The sequence below is a fragment of the Phyllopteryx taeniolatus genome, chromosome 13 (assembly GCF_024500385.1).
Source record: "Phyllopteryx taeniolatus isolate TA_2022b chromosome 13, UOR_Ptae_1.2, whole genome shotgun sequence".
Taxonomy (NCBI): Eukaryota; Metazoa; Chordata; class Actinopteri; order Syngnathiformes; family Syngnathidae; genus Phyllopteryx; species Phyllopteryx taeniolatus.
Genome location: NC_084514.1, coordinates 7,978,178 through 8,004,154, shown reverse-complemented (window position 1 = coordinate 8,004,154; position 25,977 = coordinate 7,978,178). Strand labels below are relative to the sequence as shown.

The following is a 25,977-nucleotide window of genomic DNA, read 5'->3' as shown; positions in this document are numbered from 1 at the left end:
GGTGCATTGCTTCCTATAGGGAAAATTGCTATGGTTTTCGTACAATTTGGTTTTAGACTTTTTGGAACGGATTAAGCACAAAAAGGTTCCACATTATATACCAAAGTATAAATATATAAGATAGATATAAGATGAAAAAGTGAAAGAAAGAAATCAGACAGTCTATAGTGTTGCAAATTATTTTTTATTATTATTTGTCTTTGAACAGTTAAAAAAAAAACGAAATCAGGTAACATGATTGAAGCAGTTGAAACAAAGTCAGTGTTGCCAGGCCGGAGGTGAACGCCATGTTTTGCTTCCTTCTGACTTCAGATGAAAACATCGTAAAGAACGTATGCCGACGAGGGCGACCGAGAGGTTAAAATTTATCTGAATTTTGTTTTTATTTTGTTTTATGAGATGTGGGAGTTGGGGGTATGGCATGGGAGATAATCCCTAATTTCTTCCTGCTGCTCCATCAAACACCTCCTCTACACATGCGTCGTCACCTCCTCTTCTTACCCCAACGCTACTCTATGAATAAATTAGAAGTAAGAAAAATGCACGGCCGCAATGTATCCCACCCTCTGCCATCGATAACAAAACAGCTAGAATCCTATTATAAAGTCAGCTCAAAAATTTCACATTTTCAAAGAGATGTCCTATTTGGCCGTGTTGACATCTCGAGACGTTCACACGTGCATTTCACGCCAACACCTTTCATTTTCACTGCAAAAAATGACAAACGGCCACACGACACTGCACCAAAACCCCTAAAATGTCCTTTAAAAAAAAAAAAAAAAAAAAAAAAAAAAAAAACCTGAGCAACGACCAAAAAAAACCAAACACCTGTAAGGAAATAAAGACACCACTTTCCATTAAGGGTTTATAAACAGGCTAATAACCATGCTATAGACCAATTATAAACCATTAATTAACAGCTATTACCATTCTTTCAGCGTTAAGCACTGCAGCTAAATGCGGCTCACTTTCAGTTGCTCTTCAAGGATTTGTAGGAGGTTATTAGGGCGTTATAAACAAGGCACAGGTACATCTCAATAAATTAGAATATGGTAAAGTATTTATTTCAGTATTTATACATTATATAGATTCATTAAACACTTTTTCAGAGGGCTAATTTCTGCCTAATTTCTACATTAAAAATCATTGTCATTGTTTCTTGATTGTTACGTAATCAATTTTCTCGAGATAGTGGTTTGCTGTAAAGTATAATCATCTCAATTATATCTTTACATTAAAAAAAAAATCATTAAATATTTCAATCTGAGTGTCTGCAGTGCATCTCTATGAGCTTCACTTTTTGAATTGAACTCCCTAACAATATTAAGCTTTTCATACTAATTTATTGGGATGTACCTGTACTTCATAAACTCTTCATAAATTCTCAAGAGCTAGAACTCTTCATTCAAAATTAATTAGGATAGCGAAATGTGGGCTCGCTATTTGGCTAGATGAATGTCACTCTTATTCAACGATTCATTGGAGGTTATAAACAAAGTAGCTAACGACCAATTTATAAACCCTTCTTTAAACAAAGCTAGTGTCCTTTATTCATAGTTGAGCATAGTTGAGTTGCTAACTGTGGGCTCATTATTTGGCAAGATGGCTGTAACTCTTTTAAAGGCATTATAGATTATTATAACTTTATAAACTGTTAACAAAGTAGTTTAAAAATAATTACTGTGAAGTGGTACCAAAAATAAAATTAAAAAAAACAAACTATGCTGTTATGCTGATGAGACGCAACCTGGCCAGTCACCCACTTCAAAGTAATAACAGCCATTTTTAACTCAAATGTAAAAAATAAATAAAAACATGATGGCGTTGCTCACAAAGACACGTCACTACAATAAAAACATTCCCATGCCATACACCGCGGCCGCAGGATTCAGAAGCACGGCGTTCCCTCTCTCGGCGGCGCTGACGTTTCCTCGTCAAAAACAAAAAAAAAACAAATAGAACGGTCTTCGTTTTTGGTCAGTGCAAAAAGACGGAGAGCGGCGGCGGCATGCGAGGTTGTCGCAGCTGCCACCGCGCTGTTCCGGGGACGTAGAAAAAATGGACACGGAGACACTTAAACGTTGGATTCCAACATGGAACGCTAAGGTCCCAAACTTCCGCCCAATATGGGAGATGGGAGGTGGGGGGCGGGGACTCAAGGCTCCGGTTGGGCCTCGTCGGCGTGCTTCTGCACGTGTGCGAGCTTCGCCTGAGCAGACAGAGCAGACTTAAGCCCCGCTCGCCACATCTAGCGTCAAGGCTAATTATGAAAAGGAGAAACATTTACCTGCTTGGAGCCATTGCGAGCGCAGAAAACCTCCTCGCAGTCCTTCCAGCGACATCGGAGCGTCTGCTGGTTGGCGGCGTGGTCGGCGACCGCGTGCTGCCGCAGGTGCGCCATGACGCCAAAAACCAGCGAGCAGCCATGCCACTGTGGGCACAGCACAGAGAATCAGCAGTTTTAACTACCGCCTTTTAGAATGACACAAACAAAAAATAAAAATCCGCTCTAAAAGCCAGTCACACTTGGCAACATCAAATTTGGTAGACCCACAAAATCTATCCCATCGTTTTTAAAAACAGATATTTGCCAATGTATTTTTTGCACTAAACACAAAGATAATCAGTCTGCTTTCATGAAGGACTACAGAAATCAGAAAATATTTACCGTTGAGAGGCTTAAATTCCAAGGAATTGGACAATTTCTAGTTAAATAGCTCCAAACAATGAATTGATCATCAAAATAGTTGTCGATTAGTTTGATTATCGATTAGTTGTCGATCAGTCGATCAGAACCTCTAGTTCCCACATATTGAATATTTCCTCCAAAAATTTCCAGACAACAAATGCCAGACTACTCTCCATCTACTTTACACCAGTGCAATCTTTTGACTTACATCCCGGTTAAGGTGGCAAATTAGCTGGAGAAAAATGTCTATTACCCTGCAACGGTACTTCTGCGTCAGGTTGAGCTTGACGGCCTGCACGCTGCCGTCGTAGCAACCAGTGTAGATCTGGGAGGGAAAAAAAAAAAAGCCGACACACGATTCCCATCTTTGAAAAGTCCTGCCTCAGACAACACTGAACGTGCGACGGCTCACCTTGCTCTGGTGCACCACCATGCTCGTCACCATGTCCGAATGTCCGGTGTACACCTGCAGCTGTTCCCGAGACTGCAGAGGTTGGGAATAGGGGGGGGGGGGGGGGGAATAAATAAATCAGTCTGGGGAAACGTTAGGAATTTGTGATAGCAGATGGTGAAAATCAGGCTGACCTGTAGGTCGTAGACACGGACCTGCTTGTCCAGGCAGGCGGTCACCATCACCTTCCCAACGACCGTTACCACAGTGACGGCGTGACTGTGGCCCTTGTAGACGCGAAGCAGCTCGCCGCTCTGCGCGGAAAGTGTTGGTGTTCAGACCACTTAATAGTAGGGCAGGGCGATATGGCCTTAAAATTTAAGAAGTTGATATGAATTTCGTTTTTCTACTTGACCAAATCTCATGTTGCCAAGTAAAACTGGTTTTGCCTGCTCAATTGTTTTTTTTATCCATTCTAAAGTGCTCTACTAATAGTAACGTGCCAAGATTTCCCATAAATGACAGTCTGTCAAAATTCAAATGCACTTCAACATGAATACAACACACCAAGAATTTAGACATGTTGCCTTGAAATTAAATTAAAACATCATTATTTCCCAACACATCTCCTTGATCCTTTCATTTCATCTGCTACTCGGGGAACACGTTCTCCGATTGGCTGACAAGTTTCAGTTGAAAATATCCATCAATAAACTTTTACCGGCCAAAATTACGAGGTCCTCTCCAAGTCGACATGTTAAAATTAGTACTGCGTCACTCTCCTTAAAAATTTGACTTAAACAGCACAGATGGAACACTGCGAGAAGACCAGTATGGGCAGTAGGGGATCATTAATAATTAGTTAAGAATAATCGTTTTTTTTCGTGAATTTATTTTTTATGGAGAATTTTAGAGGTATTTGAAGTGCTCCTTCCATGTTTTCTAGAAAAAAAAGATGTCACGTCATGTTGCTGCTACTAGCAAGCTTCAATGGCTGCTTCCAAACAAAATGGCCGATGTCCTGTGTCTCTTCAGGCATGGGTTCTTGAGACTTTGTGGGTTTACTCATGAAAGACATGTCTACTAAAAGGAGCCCTAAAATACCTAAAATTATACAGGATACTGCCAATCATCTGAACGTGGACTCACGTGGATGTTGTGTGCATAGACGCACTGGTCACTGGAGCCGCTGAACACCAGGTCGTTCACAACCTGAAAGCACAAACGTTCACATTTTTGTTGTCCCCCCCCCCCCCCCCCCCCCCCCCATCAGCAGCCGTAACATGGCAGCTGCTTTTGCGAGAAGACGGCGCTGGCGCACCTTCATGCAGAGGACGGTCTTGGCGTGTCCCTGCAGCGTGCGCAGCAGTAGTCCCGTCTTGGCGTCACGCACGCTGATGGTGCTGTCGTAGGAGCCCACCAGCAGGATGCGCCGGGAGCTCTCCTGCGACGAGGCCAGGCAGCTGACGGCCCGAGGGGCGTGGCATTCGAACACGTCCTGTTGCCTGTTAGTCTGCGGTAGAAGTGGCAAAAGTACTCGCACTCAGCACTCAGATACTTGTGCTTCATTACTTCCCACTACTGGCATTATTCACCGTAAGATCGAAGGAAACGACAGTGCCGTTGGCCAGACCGGCGTACAGGAACTTCCATCGGTTGTGAAGGCACAGCACCCGATCTGCCAGATTGAATTGCTGCTCTAATTCCTGGGTCTGCAAGAAAGTACACATACACATGGATACACGAAAGACTTAAATACAATAGTGTCACCATACAGTCCTAAACATGTCTGCCTATATTATATATACAAATATTTTTATTCAAGCATCTGAATTACTGATTTACTCTTACTTGCTACGAAACACATTCTAAACAACTTAATATAAGTTGAACATTATTCTGGCAGTTCAATGAAATAAAATAGGTCAGTCAAGTCGGTCGCTGTCGGTCGTCTCACCTTAAGACTGTAGCAGCGGATGGTCTGGTCGCTGGAGCCCGAGTACAGACGGGGCTGCAGGCAGGGGGCGGCCGATACCAGCAGGCAGCTCACTTTGGACGTGTGGCCGGAAAAGACAGCAACACACTTGCGAGTCTGCAAGAAACGGACGATGCGAGGTCATTCGCATTCAGAAACGCGGGGCGGAGGATATCGTCGGCACCCACCGACAGGTCGAAGGCTTTGACTGTGCGGTCTCCTGAGCACGTGTACAGCAGCCCGTCGTGGACCTGCATGTCGTTCACCGCCTCCTGGTGGCCCTCGAAGATGCCAGACGACGTGTCTGGCAAACAAACACACACGAACGTTTCGATTTTCAACAGGGAAAGATGATGTGTATGATAAAAAGGTCAATTAAGTGGAAAATAAACTTACAGGAAGGGCTCCAACTTATCTTTGGAAATGACATGTCGCTGCAGAGAGAAATGAAGGACAACTGTTGATTATGCCAAGCGGCAATGAAAGGGCCCTGGCAACCGGCCTTTTTCACGGCAAATCCTCATAGCGATCGTCAAACTTTGAGGCCGAGCTTCGCTCACATTACACGGCGTAGGCGCAAAAGAAAAAAAAAAGAAAAAAAAGGGCCCATGTGGACGAGTTCATCTTTGAAAGACATCCATAAATGGTTTAAATGACCCTAAAAGGCCACTTCAAATCAAAATGGCAGACTTCTATTGCCCTCAGGGCATGAGACTTTTTTATGAGTCTACCCATGATAGACAATCCTATAAAAATGATAATGTTGCTGAGTGAAACTGACTGACATTTTGTTCATGTAAAGGCCTCACCTGTCAGATGATTTACAGATGTCCATGTCGCTGGTAGAGGTGACCTCATTGCACGCCAGGCTCGGTTGCTCGTTTCTGGACGATTCCGGGATGTGAGCTTCAGGAGAAAACAAGGTGGTCCCGAGGGACTGCTGGCAGTCTGCGGCCACTTCCATCTTTTCTGCCACTTCCTGTTTTATATGCTTGGCATCTTTCTCCATCTTCACATCGCCCACTCGTGGTAGCGTAGATGTGCTGACCTGAGTGCTACCGCTGCCGCTGCTGGCCCTCCTCTGCGGCCGGAGCCACCTGGGTCTGGAGGCCTCGGCGTCCATCTCGGTGTCGCTGCTCTCTGGCAGCGCGCTGCCATGAGCCTTTTCCAGCACCTTCCTCTTCTTCAGCCTCCTCACTCGCTTGCCGCCGCGCAACTCCGAGGGCGAACCGGGCGAGGCGTTTGGCGCTCGTGGGGTCTCAAATGCCGGAGAGGGTGAGCGGCGCTCAGCGAGGCTGCCCGTCTCGGAGCTCCTCCTGCTGGCCGACGGCGGCTTCATGTCGGCTTTAGAGTCAGGGAGAATGGTGGCCTGAACGGCTTTTACGGTGGACTCCAACGATCCTGACAGACTCCAGGCGTCTCCTTCAGCTTCATGCAATGGCTCAGGCTTTATTTCCGCAGTAGCAATTAGCTCGTGGCACTTTACTTTCTCCGAACGTTCAGACTCGCAGCTGACGCGCACGGGGGACAGTGGCTCCTGCTTGATGGTTACGGCACTTGAGAACGACGGTGGCGGTGAGGCACTCCAAGCAGAAGCTGAAGTGCTCGAAAGAGAGCACAGCGGAGCCACAGAGGCCAGTTCTGGTTCCGCGGGGTCTGTTTTCTCCTGTTTCAGTCGGACCGGTGGCAGTTCTGCCACTTCAGTGTTGCCGGCTTTAAAAACAAACATTGACCACACTGTTAAACTCCACAAAAAGCTCAGCTATATGGTATGCAGTACCATGTTCCCCCCTTATATTGCGGTATGTCGTTCACGCCCTTGCTGTATCGCGCAGATTTTTAAGTGATCACACACACGTGTGTGTGTGTGTGTGTGTGTGTTAATTCCCGTAAGGCTATCTATGGCTTTTTGCTTTTATGTTAGCATTAAGCTAGTGGGTGTGTTAATTCCCGTAAGGCTATCTATGGCTTTTTGCTTTTATGTTAGCATTAAGCTAGTGGACTTTTGTTATACGAAATTATATCGTTTTGGTTTATCATGAATCACAGTAAATGAAAATGGAGCGGTATAGAAAATTGATAGGATGATCTATATGGCATTTTCCATTTTGTGTTAGCATTAGCATGAAGCTAGCGGACTAAAGGCTAAGATATGTGTGAGGTTGTTTTAAATATACAAAGTGTACTTCTTTGTTTTGTTTATTTTCACAGTAAGCATCAAGTGGGAGAGGCTAAACAGCTTGAAGCCTCTTTTTTGAACAATTGTTGACCATTTGTCAAAGTGCTACCTATTGTGAGTTGGGTTGAGTTAACTGCCATAAACTGCTCATATCTCAAGTTTGAGCTCGTAAGTCAAAGTAAGAAAGAAGAAGAAGAAGAAAAAAAAAACATTGTCAAAACGGCAGCTCATATTGCAAAAAACCCACGAGTCAGGTCACTCATATCTCAAGGCACTGTTGTTTGTTGAAGTGAGTAGAGAAGCTTGATTTACATTAGCCTATAGCCCTGTCATAAACTGATGCTATTCACAGGGATTTAGAGACCAAGCCCCGATGATTCACTGTATTTTAAATGTACAAGTATCAAACCATTATTAAATGTCTTAATTTCATACCTTGCATCCCTTTTAATAACTCAATGCGTTTTTCTCGTAGTGTGCTCATCTCTGTGGTAATCTGAAAAAGAAATCAAAGATTCAAACTCTTACAAAAACAATGTACACATCTCGGACATACTGTACCGCCTTTTCATTGGACGTGATAGCTTCCAAGAGAGGGTTGAAATATTGGAAACTACAAAGCTGAGCATTACTGTCTTTGTAAAATAAAAATTTGAGAGTGGATCTGATCCTTGAGTCGTGCAGGTTTAATTGAAGTTGTGCCATTAGGTCTTAAGAGGAAAAACAATAACATTTACATTTAGATCTGTCTATTTTTACTTAGAAATCATTCCGAAGCACATCCTAGAGAATGATTGGCGGATTATTCTATTGTGTACCTGTTGTTTGACCACCATGACTCTCTGCACCTCCATGTAGGCGGCTTCCAGTGCCGCCCGCGCTTGGACCAGTTTGGTGTCCACCGTCTGTAGTGAGCGACTCAGCTCCTCCTCCCGCAGCGACACGGCCAGAAGCTGGTCGATCTGTAAGCGATCCGCTTCACCACCCCAAAGAAAAAAAAAAAATAAAAATAAGTACACACCGCACACATAACATACCTTCCTTCCATTTGCACTGCATAATTTACTTTTCTTTAGGATACATTTTATATTATTTACATTTCTATCCTATTTTTGGTCTTCATTCTTGAAACAAACCTGGAATCTCACCCCAAAAATCATTGTATCTGGACCAAACAATGACAATAAAGGCTTTCGACTCTGTTTTATTCTTTTGTACACCAACAATTTACTGGTGTAAAGTTTATGGAATGGGTTCCCCAGTCTGCTGAAGTTAACAAAACTAAACACTAACTCTGCCATTCGGAACGTAATGACAAGGAAAGGAAATGCTAACCTTGCTGGAAACTAAATGTTTACCTTTGTTGGAAACGAAAATGCTGATCCCGCAATCCAAAAGGAAAAGAAAATGCTAACGTTGCCATTCAAAATTAGTTCACAAAGAAGCAAGTTGTTCACTCTGTCGGAAACAAAACGCCAATTATTTTGGGAGAATAATCTTTGACAGAATGCCAACTTTGCCGTCCAAAATTCAGACACAAAGAAACAAAATGCTAACATTGTTGGAAAGAAATTTAAAAAATTGTCTGGGGGAAAAAAATATTGTCTTTAAAAAGTTATTCCCAAGGGGAAAAGCTAATTTTGTTGAAAAAAATGCTTAATTAATTATCACTGAATTTGGTAACAAAGTAAAACAAAGTCCACCTGCGAATTTGGGAAGACAGCGCAAAAGTGGCTTGAGACTTTATTTCGTCACTGCCTTTGTGTATTGCTATTGTCTTTCCGTTTTAAGACAGTTAAGGATTATTGGTTAAGAGAAGTATTTAATCAAGCAATTCTTCTGGATACATCTTGGTAAAAGACACAAACCTGTTTTTGATTTGGTCTTCCTTCTTTTGGTATCTTGTTCCACACCTGAAGCCTCTGGACTCAGAACATCCTAAAGGATAGGAAAAAGGAAGACAATCTTCACATTTAAGCACCTTTTTGTGGGTGGTATTCAACAAGTACTCTTAACTTACCCCCGGTGTTCTTCGCCTCTTCGCTGTTCCGTGTCCCTCCATCTGCTCGACTCCAGAGCTGTTTTCTCCTTGCATGCAGTCCGTTCTCTGCAGAGCCTTGGCTTTCTCCAACATCAGCTTATCTGCTTGCTTTTGAGCTTCCTCCACAGCAAGGTTCAAAATCTTCTCCACGTCAGGCCGGCCACCGGTCTCCTTGGCGATCGAAGACTTCCGCGGCGTCTCCTTGGACGGGAGGAGCGAGCTCTCGGATGCCGGAGCCAGACTGCTCTCGGAGAGGGAGCGCTTGCGGGATGTGGCAGGGGTAGAGGTCTCCATCAGTGACTCCCAAGGGAGGTTTTCCAGCATCGCCATGTCGTCCTCCTCCTGGCTGTGGTCCTCGTTTGGTACCATTTCAATACCGAACCTGGAGGTAGACACAAAAAAAAAAAAAAATGTAATTTAAAAAAATAAAATAAAAAGTAGGTGTGGGACTCCATTATTTTTTTAAATCTAAGTCTTTTGTGTTGTGCAGTGTGTTTTGTAGTGAGCAAGACAGAGAGAAGGAAAGGCGGCACACGGTATAGCTGGGTGATTATAGAAAAAGTAATGATCACGATTATTTTGATTGATATTGAAATCACAATTAATTAAAAATAAATGAAGAGAATGACAAGAAAATAAATTAGCAACAAGTAAAATAATAATATATTACAAAATACAAAAAAAACTATAAATAAAAATAAATACAGCCATGGCTAAAAACATTGGCTTGTCTAGGATGACTCTACTGTGTATTATATATTTGTAAAAAAAAATCCTCTCAATATTCTGTCATTTAGCAAATAGAAAAAATGTTGGTAATCCTTATTAACTTAAAACAGGAACATTTTACTCTGATTTCATGTCAGACGGTCGGGGGGGGGGGGGGGGGGGGGGGGGTGTCTCTTTTTAAAATAAGCCATGACTGTATCTGCTGTTCCTGCTGTACGTGCCTTAGCCTCTTGGGGGCAGTATGGTGAGATACATGCATGCAGCTGCATATTACAGTAAACTTAAAAAAAAAGAGTAGAAGAAGAAAGTGGCCATTAAACTCGTTTTTCACAGATTAGGACAATATATAAAACCTTGAGTATAGTTCTATTGTCTGTCTGTCATTATGTGTTACTACGGCGTTTGTGTGTAAAAGTTCGTTATTTGAAGCTAATCCCTCCCGTGAGCTAATGCTAATGTTAGCTACCCCGTCAACAGGCTTTTCCATTGACTAATAGCATAAGCTGGCGATTTCTAAAACGATGTCCATCCATCCATCCATTTTCTGAGCCGCTTCTCCTCACTAGGGTCGCGGGCGTGCTGGAGCCTATCCCAGCTGTCATCGGGCAGGAGGCGGGGTACACCCTGAACTGGTTGCCAGCCAATCGCAGGGCACATAGGAACAAACAATCATTCGCACTCACAGTCATGCCTACGGGCAATTTAGAGTCTCCAATTCATGCATGTTTTTGGGATGTGGGAGGAAACCGGAGTACCCGGAGAAAACCCACGCAGGCACGGGGAGAACATGCAAACTCCACACAGGCGGGGCCGGGGATTGAACCCGGGTCCTCAGAACTGTGAGGCTGACGCTCTAACCAGTCGGCCACCGTGCCGCCTAAAACGATGTCTTGTACTTAAATATTCAATGTGAGTAATTTATCTTGTTGTGTGTTTAGTTTTACAATAAACTCCAACTAGGGTGTCTATAAACAGCTTAAAGCACGCTCAGGGACGGCAGAAGAACATGCATCACATGCTTGCTACAAGCAACACAGCCGCTGCACATTAATCGTTTTTCTTCTCTTATAACGTTTTTATGATCGTTAGAAGTCAAAATCAAAATCTCGATTAATCGCCCAGCCCTAGCACAAGGTAAGGAGGAAATAAAAACAAAGTAATTTTGATTTTACCTGGGCTTTCCTTTCCCCTTGTCCTGCTTCTTGCGCACCTCCTGGTACACCTGATCCCAGTTGACTTTCCGCCGAGACCCAGAGGAGTTTATGAGCTGTTGAACAGTCGGCTTGAGTCCAGAGTCCTTTTCGCTGTCGGGCCGCCGCGATTCGCTCAGGTTGCGGACGCGCCTGGCGCTGTGGAGGTTGGGTTCGTGGCCGCCCGTCTTGGTCTTGGTGCTGATGCGCTTGGTCAGGTCGCGCTTCAGGACGGGAGACAGGTCGAGCTTGGACAGGGCGGACGCCTTGGGGCACGTTTTGTCCCACCCGGAGGGGTCACCTTCGGAACTGTGATCTTCTTCCGCGGACTTGAGAGGTGGCGAGGTGAGAGCATCCTTCGCATTCACCGGGTCATCATGTTTTGAGGCTGCGGGCCACGTCTTCTTTGCGGCGGAGGTGGAGGTGCTGACCTGAAGAGACTGGAGGAAGTGGATGCTCTCAGAAGAGGACGCGGCGAGCTTTTCTTTGGCCGCACACGACGAAGAACTCCGTGCTGGGTTGCTTGGTTTCGGTTTAGCTGCGTTCTGCTGGCAGCTGTTTTCCTTGTTGTCCATAATCGGACCCTTGGGCGGCTCCTTCTCGGTGTGTCTAGGCATTGCTAGCCGGGAGCTGTCCAAAGAGCTCCTCCTTTCGGACCGGGCCAACGACTTCCTGGAGGTTTCTGGAAGCTTAGGTGCTTGTCGTGATGGCAGGGGTCCACTAGAAGGGGTCCTGATTCTTTGGGGCTTTGGAGGCACTTCAGCGTGACTGTTGGAAGGACCGTTGTTGCTCCATTTACTTTTCTCCTTTACTTCCTTCCCAGTGGAGATAAATGCTTCTGCTGCTTTTTCCTGGCCTTTGGGCTCTTTTGGGTGGTGTTCTGCCAGGTTCGACACGGCATCCTTACTGGGTAGCGAGTCCACTGTCTTGCTGACAGGATAAGGAGACCAGCGGCAGGTCTTGTCCAGCTTTGGGTTGCTACCAAAGCTCTCTTTGCCGTCGGGCTCCCGATTGGCTGTTGGCATTGCCTCGTTCTGGGGTCCTGCGCTCTCATCAACCCTCTTTTGAAGGTTGTTCACGGGACTGGCAACAAACTGCGGTGGCGGCGGGTACATTTGAGAGGTCCCGTTGTAGCTCACCGGTCTGTTATTCGGTGGGCTCTGGGAAATGTTATTCCTGCCGTAGACACCATAGCTGCTGCCTTGGTTACTGAGCCAGGGCAGTCGACCGGGGGTGCAAAACGAACCCCCGTGGGAGCCTAGAGCACCGTCCTGCGAGTGGCAGCGACCGCCTTGCAAGTCGCCCGACACCCACCTCTGGAAGTTGGGGGGAGCCTGAGCGTGCCAGGTGGCGCTCTTTCCTTGCATGTAGTTCTTGTTGCCGTTCGAGGGGGGCGAAGTTGCTCGGAAGCCTTGCTGCTGTATATTCCTCCAAGAGTAATGCTGAGGGTTCCAAGCGAAGCCATACGGCAAAGACTGCCCACCCCTGTCCAGCTGGTAGCGTTCCTTGGCTTCCTTTATTCTCTGCTGGATCGCTCTTTTCTTTGCTTCCTCTGCCTCTTGGGCCTGCTTAGCAGCAGCAGCCGCCTCCTTTTCTTTGCTGCAGATGCAAACCAGTTGAGATAATATAGTTACTAAATAAAAACACAAAACGACAGCGACAGCTGATGCGGAATGGAGGAGGAAGCATCGTTAAGAGTCAACAAACAAAACTCTTTCAGACTGGCATCTAAGCTGGGTTTTTAATGGCCTGATGTCAAGTGCATAATGTTGAAGCTCAGTCAACCTGCGAATTTGCCAGCTTCCGATGTAGTATCAGAAACTTCCTATACACTGATCGCCTAAGCCAACTTTCTCCCCAGATCTCTGTACTGTGTGTGTAAGGCGGCATGTGGACGTTGAAGTCCACCAGTAAATTTGCCAGCTTTTGACGTAGTACCAGAAGCACATTTTACATTGGTAATTAAAGACTGCTTTTTCCTCTGGACTTGCTGTTAGCCTTATGACAATTTGACAGCTTCGACGTGTTATGAGGAGCCCCTTTCACAGTCGCAGTCTAAGACCGGCTCTTCCTGGCTCAGGCTCGCTGTCCTGTGTGCAAAGTACTGATGGGGAGTTGAAGTCAAGCCACGAATTTGCAGGGGTTCCGACATAGTATCAGAAGCCCTTTTTCACACTGGCCATCTGATGCCCGGTACACACACACACAAAGACAATTGGCCTGTTTTTGTGCCAATTCTGCCACTTCCCGACTTCGCACGTCAAAGGCTTATAAGGTCATCCTATAAGATTGCCCTTAGTGTGTTAGGAGTGGACTCGTCCCGATTTTAGGGTCCGAAACAGGTCAGATCCTCTGAGCACACCGCACACATGACGACCAAAACTTTTAAATAGACACATTTTTAACTTTATGTGTGGGGTCTGTAGCAGATAAAAACAAATATTTTAAGAGTGGAAAAATCTTTATGTATGTACCAGACCCAAGACAACTTTTTCATAGGTCGCTGTCCTGTGTGTAAGGGTACGACGCAGGATGGGGGAGTTGAAGTCGACCAGAGTGTCATTTTGACACCAGAGACTCGCTGATCTCTTTGTGTTGAAAGCAATTGTCATTGCCCTCGTAATGATGTCGCAGCGCATCTAATTAACTGAATGCTAGAAGCTGCAATGGCTGTGTGTCTCAACTCGGTGAGTTCTGTCTGAAAGGCTCAGGCGAATAAATGTCAGCTCTACTATTATGGCTTTAATAGGCCAATTTGGCGGAAAGACCGTGTGAAAGGGGGCTTAAAAAAAAGATCACCCCGGCAGTAAATCCCGTTTCTGTTTTTGGCTGCAGGCGTGAAATTGGAGCCTGGCCCTGATTGGACTGAGGCAGCAGCTGAAAGAAGCCTGTGAGTGCTCATGATAAGAATGTGACTATAGATAGCATGCGAACACTGTTCACAGACTTTACAGTCACAGAGGTTCAGCAATAGCAACCACATACAGTAACAATCAGTATTAGAATTTTATTCAAGGTCAGGATTAAGAAATAATTTAGAATGAAGGGAAAATGTGATACAGCGCCGGTAACAGTGACCTATGAGAGATGGTAAATACAATGATCGTAGTGCAACCCAGTAGATACATTAGGAGTGGGAATATTTGGGGGGACTTTTTTTTCCCTATCATTTTGCCTTGCACCCAATGCAGTGGCAACAGTGACCACTACTGTCCCAAGTGGTCAGCACAGGAAGTGACATTGTATGTCTTTTTAACATTTTCGGGTCGCAGAATAAAGGCCACATCTTTATTCGATTTATAAAGTCAGAAATTTCTCCCTCTTGATTCAACAGAATCCTCAAGATATTTAAGATAGCCCTATTATTTGAAAAGGTTAATTTGTAGCTCTACTTTTATGGTGACTATACAGTATACCGTAGAGGTGGGCAAAGTAAGGCCCGCAGGCCACATACAGCCCACTCAAATATTTAATCCGGCCCACCGAGCATTTACAATATAAAGTCTTTTTATTGGGTTAATTTTGTCGTTTTCCCCTTATATTTGTTAGTTTAAACGTAGCTTGTTTATTTTTTGCATTTATTTACCTCTTGGAAATATTTCATTTATTTTAAGTAAAATAAATATTAGTAAAATGGAAATATATATATATATATATATATAATACACAACACACAACCTTTTTTCTTTCAGTGAATACCTGATTATTTATGCTCGATAATACAATTGGAAATATGATTGAATTATAAATATTTATTCATTAAAATAAAACATTTTACACATACATTTGGACTTTTTTTTGTACCTAACCTATAAATGACCTGGCCCATTTGTTCATTATAAAAATCAAAAATGGCACTTGAGCACAAAAGGTTTACCCAGGTTTTTTTGTATAAAGTACAAAAAAACTTGGGGATTGCGTACATTGAGGTCATGTACGACAATGCATTTCTAGTTTTACCACAAAAAAATAAAAATAAAAATACACAATATCCATCTTACCGCATCTGCTCTTTCCTCTTGTGAACGAGCTCCACCAGTGCCTGGTCAAAGTAGTCCTCGTCGCGGTCAACGCCGGCAGGCATCTTCTTCTCCTTCTCCACGTTTTGCTTGTGCCCAGGGCTGGAGATGTGGCCGGCGTAGTCGGTCAGGCTCACCAGCGAGACCCTGCACACCCGGCACTCATGGCCACAGTCCCTATCAGGGAGGAGAGGCGACAGGGGTCGCTCAATGCTTCCTTCGGGCATGGTGGCGGCGATTCGATGAGCTTCTTCAATGTCTTAGGAGAGGAGAATACTCAACAATCCCTTGTTTTTCTTATCGTCAAATTTTCTATTTGTTGCAGATCAGGAGGTAACTAACTTAAAATTTCTTGTGTCAAAACATTTTTAAAAAAAAACGGTATCTTCCTGATCCAAAAATGAATTAATGACAAGGAAGCAGGAGCATGCGGAAGCAGCCGGGCCCGGGCGGCGCGCTAAAGGAGCTTGCCGGCCATGCAGCACAGGGACGCTCAATTTAGCGTTTGGTCATGATGGCGTCCGCTGCACTATGAGACCTCGCTCTGGCGTCTGCTTCGGAAGTATCCAACACCCCCCTCCCCTTCAGACCCTCCACCCACCAAGACCGCAAACGTGTCCTCTTCATCCTGCTGACCAATCCCAAGCAGCGTAACCACCGGAGCCGGCAGCTGCATGCCACCTTTGACTCCTAACCTCTCTCAAATGTGTCACCTTGCCCTACCATCTTTTTGTGTAGCTGTTTCCTCACCCCTACAGCACTCTAGCGCAGTGGTTCTCAAATAATGTCACCCTGGTACCAAAATGTTCCCATTGCCAGCAAGTCATAACCCACTTTTATACAGGTCATGAACAATAAAGAAAAGCATTGATCAAAGATTCAAAAGCATACACTACTCCCAAAAAGGTCGGGATACTTGGCTCTCAGGTGAAAATTTCAGGACGAACTTAAGATGCAATAAAACCTTTACAGCTGAACTTAATTTGACCTTCTCTAAACTTTTGAAAGTCGGAAAAGCATCGCAGTCTATCACTAACCTATGCTAATGAAGTAGTGAGGTCATCATTAGAGGTAATATTTACATTAAAAACACTTCTAGACCATTAATATGAAGCAATCTGATGAAAACCAATAAGTATGCCGCTAACTGAACATGCCTGTACGCTACGACGCAAACTAGTTCATTGCGCCCCGGTTTTTTTTTTTTTTTTTTTTTTAATACCTGTGCGTGACCTACTCATAAAAGGGTCCATGACCCACTTTCGGGTGCCGACTCACTAGTCGAGAATCGCTGCAATAGCGTTAATTACTTTGGTGTGCACTTTGGTCTTATCACTTTTATCAGCTCGGAGGGGTAAAAATATTCTACACTGACGCCTGGCATACTTTCATCAAAGAGTCACGAGCGAGCCAGCTGCCTTCTATTGGGCATCCGGCAAGCTTGTGTCTAAATATACGCGTCACAGTTGGAACAGCTGCATGCAGCTGAAGCCACTCTGTTTAAGCCCTGACCGGCATGTGCCCCTGTGCTTCACGGTGACCCACATAAAATAAGACGTAAAAAGACTGATTTAGTAAATGGACAAAAACAAGGGGTCATTTTGGAGGGTTCACGTCAACTACGGTCAGATTCACTCCAATTGCGATACGACGCGATTCACTCCAATTGCAATAAGATTTACTCTAATTACCATCACATTGCCAACTAATGGCTGGCATTGTTTTCAAACATTATTGAATGGTGATCATTTTGCCAAGAAACAACTTTCTTTTTATTTAGTTTTTGTGGCGTAAACGTACAGTAAATCCTAACTATTTAGCTATTTGCTAACCTAGCCTCCATTATTCGCTGAAAAACCCACCAGTGATTTTGTGCTCTTTCTGACACATGCTAAAATGCCACAAAATGGAGCCAAAGCCTGAGCTAAAAGACAAGTATGCGTCAAAGAAAGTAGTGACTCGACTTAGGAGCGTTTGGGGGGCTACCCGTACAAGCTGTTGTTTGTGGACTTTACACCGATTTTATCGGCCTGATCGGTATCGGCTGATAATTAGCATTTTATGCTGATCGGCTTTAATGTCATAATTCGCTGATCCGATAGATGACGTCATTGATCGGCTCCGCAAAAGACATTTACTCCACGTCGCCATCTTGCGCAGTATATTTGAATCCAAAAGCTAGTTTATTTTTAGCCTTGTCACGCATCTTTTGACATAGTTATTTATATATATAAAAAAAAAACATGTCAGCGGTGTGGGACAGACAACACGTAATGCCCAATGTGGGGAAAAACGTGTGTTGGTGGTCACCGGTGCTCAGGACAGGAGAGGACGTTTGTTTAAGGCTTGGTTGATGCATGTTCCCATACTTTTATACGATACAGCTCACATGCAGGCAACAAAACGTTATGTAGCCTAGCAAGCTAGTGCTAGCACTAACGGTTGAACGTAAACATGTTGCCGTTCTGTCGACTCATGCTCTAAAGTTTCGGTGTGGGTGAAGTAATTTAATTACAGTAAGTTAGCACCCATTATTTCTGTCATGTTGTAATGTTGGTTTGACCTGACTGATTAGAATACACGATCTGACTGGAGCAGTGATTTCCAACCTTTACGGAGCCAAAGAACATATTTTACAGTTGAAAAATCTCACAGCACACCAACAAACAAAAATGCCACAAAAAATGGATACATTAATCACTGTATGTACTTCCTGTCATCTAATAGAAGACCATTCATTTGTTCTGTCTGTCACTATGCCTCACTGGCATAATTAGATGAACAAAGATACATTATTTATTGTAAATATATATTTTTTGAGAAATTAAGTACACAAGTATATCAAGTAAATTAACAGGTCATTTAAATAGACACATTGCTTGCTCCATGTTGTGATCGGATCAGTGATCGGTTATCTTTTTTTTTTTAAACTCGCTGATCAGCCCCCAATATCCTGATCGTGTTAAGCCTAATTGCTTGGCCAATTTTTTTGCTTTCATTTGCAAGAAAAATTTTGAGATACGAGCGCTAGATGGTGGCAGTGAACTCAACTCAATTCACTTCACAACAACCAGCAGCAGTTTGGCAGATCATAAGAAATTCTTCAAAATAATGAGAGGCTTGAAACTGTTGAATGACAATCCCAGTTAAAATGTATAGTTAACTAAACATAAAACAAAGAGAATTACACATTGTGTATTTTAAACAAAAATAGCTTTGCTTTGGGAAAGTCGCATTGGCTTAATGCTAACAAACAATGCAAAACGGCATAGACGGGCTATTGAATAGCATCGGTGTTGCTGTAGTTACAAGCTTTTGGGGAGGCTGGAAGGATTAATCAGAATCAGAATAGCATTTCAATGGGGAAAGATCATTTTAGATCCAAGTGTTTTTAGTTACGAGCATGGTGACTGAATGAATTAAACTTGTATCTCAAGGCACCACTAAATATTGAAGGGATAGATCTCATGTCTTATGTCAGGAAGGAGCTAAGTCTAGCTTTGGTTGTTAGAAGTTACGCAGTCTTAACCGTAAACAAAACACAATGGGGCACATTGCCGATTAACTTACCGCCCTTTGAGTTTCTCCAGCTCGCGATGATGCAGCATGCTTCTCATATGCTCGTTCATCTCCTGCGCATAGACAAAATGAAAATACAATTGAGACGAATCACAACCGCATTACGCCTTTTGTCCCTACAATAAATAGTGGTTATAGAATGTCCATCCATTAAATTAAGTGTCGCTTGCCACCGAATTACCTGCTTGGAGGCGTGGACCGTCTCGCAGAGGATGCACTTCCTCTCTCTTGCCATCTTGACTGCAGCAAATTTGCCCATAACTGACAACACAAAGAGAAGGGAATACATGTATCGTGGTACCTTGACATATGAGTGCTACAACTTACAAGTTTTTCGAGAAACGAGCTGTCACTAGATAAAGTATAACTTAGAAGAACAACCGGAAAATACATTTGTAAGTAAAATAGTAACATAAGTAAATAAAAAAGTAAAATAATAATATATTCAAGTCATAGTAATAGTAAACAGGCCCCCGCCACTGATCTGAGGTTCAATCGTAATTAAAATCTTTGCTCGCAACTCGGAAAACTCTTAACTTGGGACACTTGCAAGTCAAGAGAGCACTGTACTGAATTAACATTTGAGATTCATTTTTGTTTGGCGGTGTGTCGTGACATCTTTTTTTAAATGTAAAACGTGCCTTGGCTCAATCAAAGTTGGGAAACGCTGGCGTGCAGGCAATGAAGTGACGTTCAGTGACGTCACTCTATCCATCTTGTTTCAAAGAGGGCAGAGAAGGAAACAGACCGATAACAAACTTTATTGTTTTTTCCCCTCAATTAAACAATGAAAACAATTTATGTTAGCTAAATCGTCGAGTTTGACCTGAGGAACAACTTTTGAAAGGATGAAATAAAAATGCGTTTATTTTGTTGCTAGTGTCCTTTATTTTTATTGTATTTTTTGACGAATTTGTTTAACTTAGGCTGTTTTTTTTGTCTGCTTTGTTGCTATGGAGCACATTTGGGAGTCACTTTCTTCTCTTGTGGCTATTTGTTTGTCTTAGCCCACCTCATGCTAACTACACTGGCTTTGTTACCAAACACTGGCCCGTATCCTCGGGAAATGTACACGAAAAGCACATAAACTAATGCACCAAGTGAACCTGCCGTCTCCGAACACTTTAAACAAACATTATAATGTTAATATTTTTAATAACGGTGAGCAAACCTGGGCGAGTAGCCTGCTAGCATGCTAGCTACTGTAACTAAGGGTAATGCCAGGTTTTCTTGAACGCAGCTAAACCGCAACGTTCTCGTACATTTTAAAGTTTAAAAGTGGTTCATTTGCTACCTTTAGAACTTCCGCGAATGTCCGGGGTTCCACATTTTGTCCTACGTCGCGACCGCAGTTAACCACATCCTCCAGGGTAATGCACGGCAACGGATTGAACTACGTTCAAGTACATCACAGTACAGTCGGAAAGAAGATGCTCGCCAGTTTGTGTGAAATAAGAATCGGACGAATATTTTTGCTTTTTTGTTGTCAGAGTACATACAGTCAGATCCAGAAATATTGGGACATCGACACAATTGTCATCTTTTTTGACTATAGACACCACCGCAATGAATTTGAACTTTCAACTTTAATTTGAGGGTATTTACATGCTAATCACGTGAGCAGTTTAGGAATTCGATGTCCCAATATTTATGGATATGACTATAGGATATAGTTCCTCAGACATGTATATGTCATTGCAGTTCACTTGCATGAAAATATGTCAAATGTCTCTTAATTTGGGAATTAGTGTGAAAATGTTGGGATGGTTGGAATCAAATGAGAAATGTGGATTAGGTACATTTCCAAAATGTCTTCATTAATTTGGGAATATTGTCATGAAGAAACATGAAATACTGAAAATGTGGAATTTTGGGAACGTGAAAAATACTGAATACCAAAATGTCACAAATGAATTGGAAGTGTTTGAATAATTGAGTGTGAATTCGGGGGTATGGTTGCCCGAATGTCCTAAATGAGCTGAATATTTTGCTTTCGGAATACAGTAGTTTGAATCGCTTTTACAAATGTGGAAGTTGTGGAAGCACAAAAAAAAAAAAAAAAAAAAAGGTGGAATAATAAGAAATAACAGTCAAGTCTGAAGTTTAGGCATGAAAATATTTTATCCACACATAATTCACAAAACATGAGCTACGAAGCACACACGAACATAAATTCAAGTCACTTTGATGCAATTAGACACAACAGCAGGACTTTAAGGCTTCAACACTACAAAACTCATCTGCAGATCACCAGAATAAAAAATTTAGAAATGCGAATAATTCCCTGTTAGCCATATAAAGATGACAATTGGTGATGAGTATTTGGGACACATGGATTTTTTTTTTTTTTTTTTTTTAAATAAGCAGATGAAAAATAATCAGCAACACATTAATTCAACAGGTTGGACATTGACATGAGCTCTACACATACAGTTAGAATTGTGAAAGAAAATACAAAAACATTTTGAGTGTAATTGTTCATTTATGTGCACGGGACGCATTCGCAGGAAGGTTTATGAAACAAGTCGGATCTGAAATGTTTGATTGTGAGGATAATAGACAGGCCACACAAAGGTCCATTTGTTTCTACTTACCGCCCAGGACAAAATTATGTAACGAGAGATGAAATGCATCTTGTTTAGAAATGTCACAAGGACCACAAGAACCGCTCCTCTCGAGCGCAACGGAACATTTCGGTGATGTGCAGACCGGGCTGCACTTTTATTTTTTTTAAATGTTAAAAGTTCAGCGGCAGGTGTGAATGTGAGTGCAAATGGTTGTTTGTTTGTATGTGCCCTGCGATTGGCTGGCAACCGGTTCAGGGTGTGCCCCGCCTCCTGCCCGATGATAGCTGGGATAAGCTCCAGCACGCCCGCGACCCTAGTGAGGAGAAGCGGCTCAGAAAAAATGGATGGATGTTAAAAGTTCTTTTGATCAACGTCCCTAGTGTTGAGTTTATGTGCCAAGTTGGCGGGCCCTGTTCCTCAGATGGCGCTTGCGCATTCTGATGATCCACTGGACGGTCAGCTTGGCAAAGTTGGCCGCCTTGAAGAGAGCCATGAAGACGCCGCAGAGAATGGCAGCCGACGACCACGGGTTTGCCGTCACGATCTGTTTGAATTCCCCCCCCAAAAATAAAGAAAAGCTCTTGTTTTCCATCAAGCGGTTCAGATCGGTCCAATTCCATTGTAAATGGAGTACGGTTACATCCCCTGCGAATAGCCATAAACCTTGAGTAACCTATAAAAATGTCCATATTCCTAGTTTCAACCATAGATATACCACAAACTATGATCCCTAAACACTTAAATATCATTTCAAACCCATTTTACCACATTAACCTAAAAAATAAATGGCTTGCAAATGATTTGATTGGGGGGGGGAAAAATGCAACCAAAGTCCATGTGTACTTCCATAGTAACAATAACTCCCCCTAACAACCCAGGCGAAACCTTTTTGGTTCCTGGCATCTTCTCTCTCCATGTAAAATATAAAAGTATTGCTTTGGCGCCATCAAGTGGCACCTGGGTGCCAAGCTATTATGTTGAACTGAAGGGAGAAGCTTCATTCAGAGAGGCTATAGCCTTGTCTAAATAAAAAAAAATAATAATAATAATAATTGTTGGGTTGCTTCAGTGTAGTAGCACGTTGTGCCGCAAAATGCCGGCCAGCACTGAAGTCTACGGGAAGACGTGCAACACAATAACGAGCAAAAAGGAGAGACAGAGAAATTCCCCTAGTAGGGTAAGTTCCAGTAATATTCATTTTTCCCACAGTGCAGAGAGAGATCCTGAACCTACCAGTCGGATTTCTTGCATAAAGGGATCCCGCCACTCAAAGACGGCGAAGAAAAGCTGGTTGCCCCTCTCTGGTTCGGGCCGCTTGTCATTGAATTTTACCAGAGTGGACTGAAAGACAAATAAATTATCATCAAAACCCGAACACGCGGGACGAACGCATCGTGGCCGCCGACCGCGCTACCTCTTGGCGAAATTGCACCGATTGGTTGCTTTTTCCTGATGTCCTAACCAGGGACATCTTGACCCACGTACGGAAGCCACCGGAGAAGGTCCACGTGGAGTAGTTCCTCTCACAGTCCCTCATGAACTCAGATTTATTTAAACTGGAAGGCAGATTTAAAAAAAATTATAATAATAATAATCAAAAATCAATAATTGGCTAATGTCACTCTCAAAGGGGCATTGTTGGGTTGGACATTATTATTATTTTTATTTTTTTCTCTCTGAATAATTATTCTCACACACAAACCAATAACATCAACATGGTGCCGCTAACGGGGACTAAAAAATGTAAAATCAAATATTGATTAGCGATCAGCACTTAGAAAATAAAATAAAAATCTGGCTTTACCTGTGATCCAGATCACTGAACTTGGCGAACAGCATGTACGGGATTGCGCTAAAGTCCTCCTCCGTTTTGTTCTGAATGAACTGCATAAAGATCAACTCCTTACTGCGGATGTCCGAAGGTCCTCGCACCACCAGCGCCTTCTTCTGCGACACGGACACTAATAACGCTTAGTTAAGAGTTTTCAACAGGACGACGCCGCCTTTACCACGCACCTGCGTTCCGTTGGCGAAGGGCCCGTAGTAGGTCACCTCCTTGATGACGCAGTCGCCCTCTTGAGGCTTCCCGGGGTCCACCAATGGGGGGATGTCGTCGTGGTAGTGGTGCCGGCAGCTCAGCAGCCGGGCGTGGCCGGGATACAAAGCGATACCTGCGGCGATGGAAATCGCATCTTATCAGAACAACCCGTAGACACCATGAAAATGATATTTTCACGGCATGCCCAATCGCTGCAGTATAAATGAAACCCAGCTTTGTGCAACACTGGTAAGATTGATGTTGGGGGGGGTGGAAAGCTTTTGCATACACACCGGGTGGGGAGAAGGCGTCCACCTCCTTGTAGGTGACCGACATGACGGGATGGTTGAGCTTCTCCAGGAAGTCGGAGATGGTCTGGTAGGCCAGGAAGGCGGCCACTGTCGTCAGCAGCAGGTAGATGAAGATGAGCGCCACCGTGAACACGTTCTTCAGGCATGCCTTGCTTACCCGCACGGACGCCGTGCTGCCCCGAGAGTCGTCCTCTGAAGAAGCGGGGGGAACGGGGAACAAAAAAAACACATCATCTCGCCTATTCATGATGACCACAAGCGAGCACAATAGAGATAAAGACCAGAAATAATGGGCACATGATAAAAAAAGTAAGTTGGGGCACATGCTCATCCATATGTACATTTTATAAGATCACTCCTCTCACCAGTTATGAATGATAAGCGCCACCTTGCACATTAGAAATAAACACAACTGGCAGAAATCCACACAGTAAAAAAAGCAAGCTTTAGCGCATGCTCTTGTGCACAATGTATGCATCATGTGATTAAGATCGCACCTCACTAGTTATTCATAGTAACTGCCACCTTCCACAAGAGAAATTAACAATACGACTAGAAATAATCCTAAAAGTTAAAAAAAAATAAAAAAAAATTTAAAATAAAAATAGTCCATGTCTTGGACTACCACAATTTACATCATTTAATTAATTATATCGGTCCCGCTGTTTTTTCATGATAACCATGACAAAAATAAAATAAAATTCCACAGAAAAATAAAAGTAACAACTGTTTGCACCTGGCAAAACGCTCTCGTTGCGCTCCTCGCCGTCCTTTTCCACGACATCGTGGAAAAAGTCTGGTGACTGCAATTCTTCGCTGTGGTCATCGTCATCGTTCAGCTGCGCCGTCAAACAACAGCGAGAACATCAACAAGGGAATTCAAGATAAATCCCCCCCCCCCAGGAAATACAGTGGTGCCTTGAGATACAGTATGTGCCATTTTAGAAAACAAATAAAAAAATAACATTAGTGTTGTCATTCTGTGGAAAATGACATTTACTAAATTATTTAAAATAAAGTAAAAATTCATATACATGTACAACAATTAAAAAATTATACTAAAAACAAAAGATATAACGAGCAGGAAGTACACTGGATATAAGGCGTAGAAAATAATTTTATTATTATATATGGCAAACATTTGTAATTAAAAAATATGTATTCTGTAGATAAAGTGTACAGTATATATCGGTGTTGTATTTAACATTAGTTCAATACATTTGCATTTCATTTTTCAGAACTGTTTGGTTCTGAACATTTATTTTGGTGCAATTTGTATTTAGCTCGGAGAGCTATGTAGTTTTCAAAAGTTACTTAGTGTAAAACAAATTGAGAACCACTGATGTATGGTATAAATTAAATATAGACTTCCACCCTGCCCAAAAAAAAGCAGAGTCAGCTCATTCATTCGGGAAGTTTCTTTTCCTGCACTTCCATGTCACATGACGTCAGGCATGCAGAACACACACAAACAAAACACACGATTATGGATTTACGAAGAATGCACACACAACTGACGCGTAAGAAAACGTACTCTTCATCATACGCAAAGCCGCGTCTTTTGAGTATTATGAAGAGTCATACAAATTTTGACTAAATGGACGTACCTCTCGGTAAGTGCTGTCCTTTCCGAGCATACCGTAAACTATCCTCTCCTGAACGAACACTTTTGCAGTGTTTTGACCGCCAACCCCCCACCCCTCAACTTTTAGTCAACATTTTAAACCAGAACGCCTAAAAGAGGAGACTCAGTGCACACACACAACTGAAAAGATGAGGACCATCATACGACACGAAGTGATCCAAAACAATCATAAAAGAGTTGGCGTTCCGGAAGTGGTTTACTACGGTACGTCATTTCCTGACGTTGCCTTCAGGGGCCTGGGGAGAGGGGTGGGGGAGCAACACTACGTTTGTCGGTGTAAAAGACGACCTGGGATGGGTGGAGGATTAATTATGGTCACAAAATACGAGACTGTGGCCATGATTTCCTAATTTTTGGCCACGAAATTCTAATTTGTGGGTTTAATAGCGTATCCGTGAATAACTTGGACGTCTGGATGAAAAAAAAATGGAGCGCACCTTTTTCTTGTTGGTTCAAGAGTGGGCGCCCTCGATTTGATTACCAAACTGTCCCGACATCATATTAAAATTATGAATTTGCGTTTTATTCGCAGCTCGGCCGCAATATTAGAAACACTCAGTCGAGCTCTAATATGAAGAAAGGGGCTTTAATGGTCATGTTACAGGTATTGTCCCTCGGGATTGT

General features: G+C 43.2%; 2 protein-coding genes across 5 annotated transcripts; both read right to left on the bottom strand.

The window, feature by feature from the left end:
- Positions 1–165: 165 nt before the first annotated feature.
- znf106a (zinc finger protein 106a) lies at positions 166–20,219 on the bottom strand. 2 transcript variants are annotated; one of them, XM_061794458.1, is made up of 21 exons: positions 20,087–20,219; positions 18,974–19,053; positions 18,784–18,845; positions 15,196–15,390; positions 11,177–12,793; positions 9,255–9,657; positions 9,103–9,172; positions 8,053–8,210; positions 7,670–7,730; positions 5,865–6,768; positions 5,452–5,489; positions 5,244–5,359; positions 5,038–5,172; positions 4,676–4,792; positions 4,402–4,593; positions 4,230–4,292; positions 3,275–3,394; positions 3,102–3,173; positions 2,943–3,014; positions 2,288–2,431; positions 166–2,209 (listed from the first exon to the last, which is right to left on the bottom strand). In XM_061794458.1, exons 2-21 carry the CDS (start codon positions 19,049–19,051, stop codon positions 2,156–2,158), a joined length of 4,671 nt encoding a protein of 1,556 aa, XP_061650442.1. In that variant the 5' UTR covers positions 19,052–19,053; positions 20,087–20,219; the 3' UTR covers positions 166–2,155. The 2 variants fall into 2 exon arrangements, 1 of the variants encoding a protein (XP_061650442.1); XR_009791402.1 differs by lacking the exons at positions 166–2,209; positions 2,288–2,431; positions 2,943–3,014; ... (2 more) ...; positions 4,230–4,292; positions 5,452–5,489 and having other exon boundaries at positions 4,572–4,593.
- A 670-nt stretch (positions 20,220–20,889) lies between these two features.
- pacc1 (proton activated chloride channel 1) lies at positions 20,890–25,536 on the bottom strand. Of its 3 annotated transcripts, none has more exons than XM_061795511.1 (8): positions 25,316–25,536; positions 24,445–24,547; positions 23,691–23,900; positions 23,376–23,530; positions 23,164–23,306; positions 22,774–22,915; positions 22,593–22,700; positions 20,890–21,903 (listed from the first exon to the last, which is right to left on the bottom strand). In XM_061795511.1, exons 1-8 carry the CDS (start codon positions 25,343–25,345, stop codon positions 21,748–21,750), a joined length of 1,047 nt encoding a protein of 348 aa, XP_061651495.1. In that variant the 5' UTR covers positions 25,346–25,536; the 3' UTR covers positions 20,890–21,747. The 3 variants fall into 3 exon arrangements, with proteins under 3 accessions (XP_061651495.1, XP_061651497.1, XP_061651498.1); XM_061795513.1 differs by having other exon boundaries at positions 23,164–23,303; XM_061795514.1 differs by having other exon boundaries at positions 21,877–22,004.
- Between the last annotated feature and the right edge of the window lie 441 nt (positions 25,537–25,977).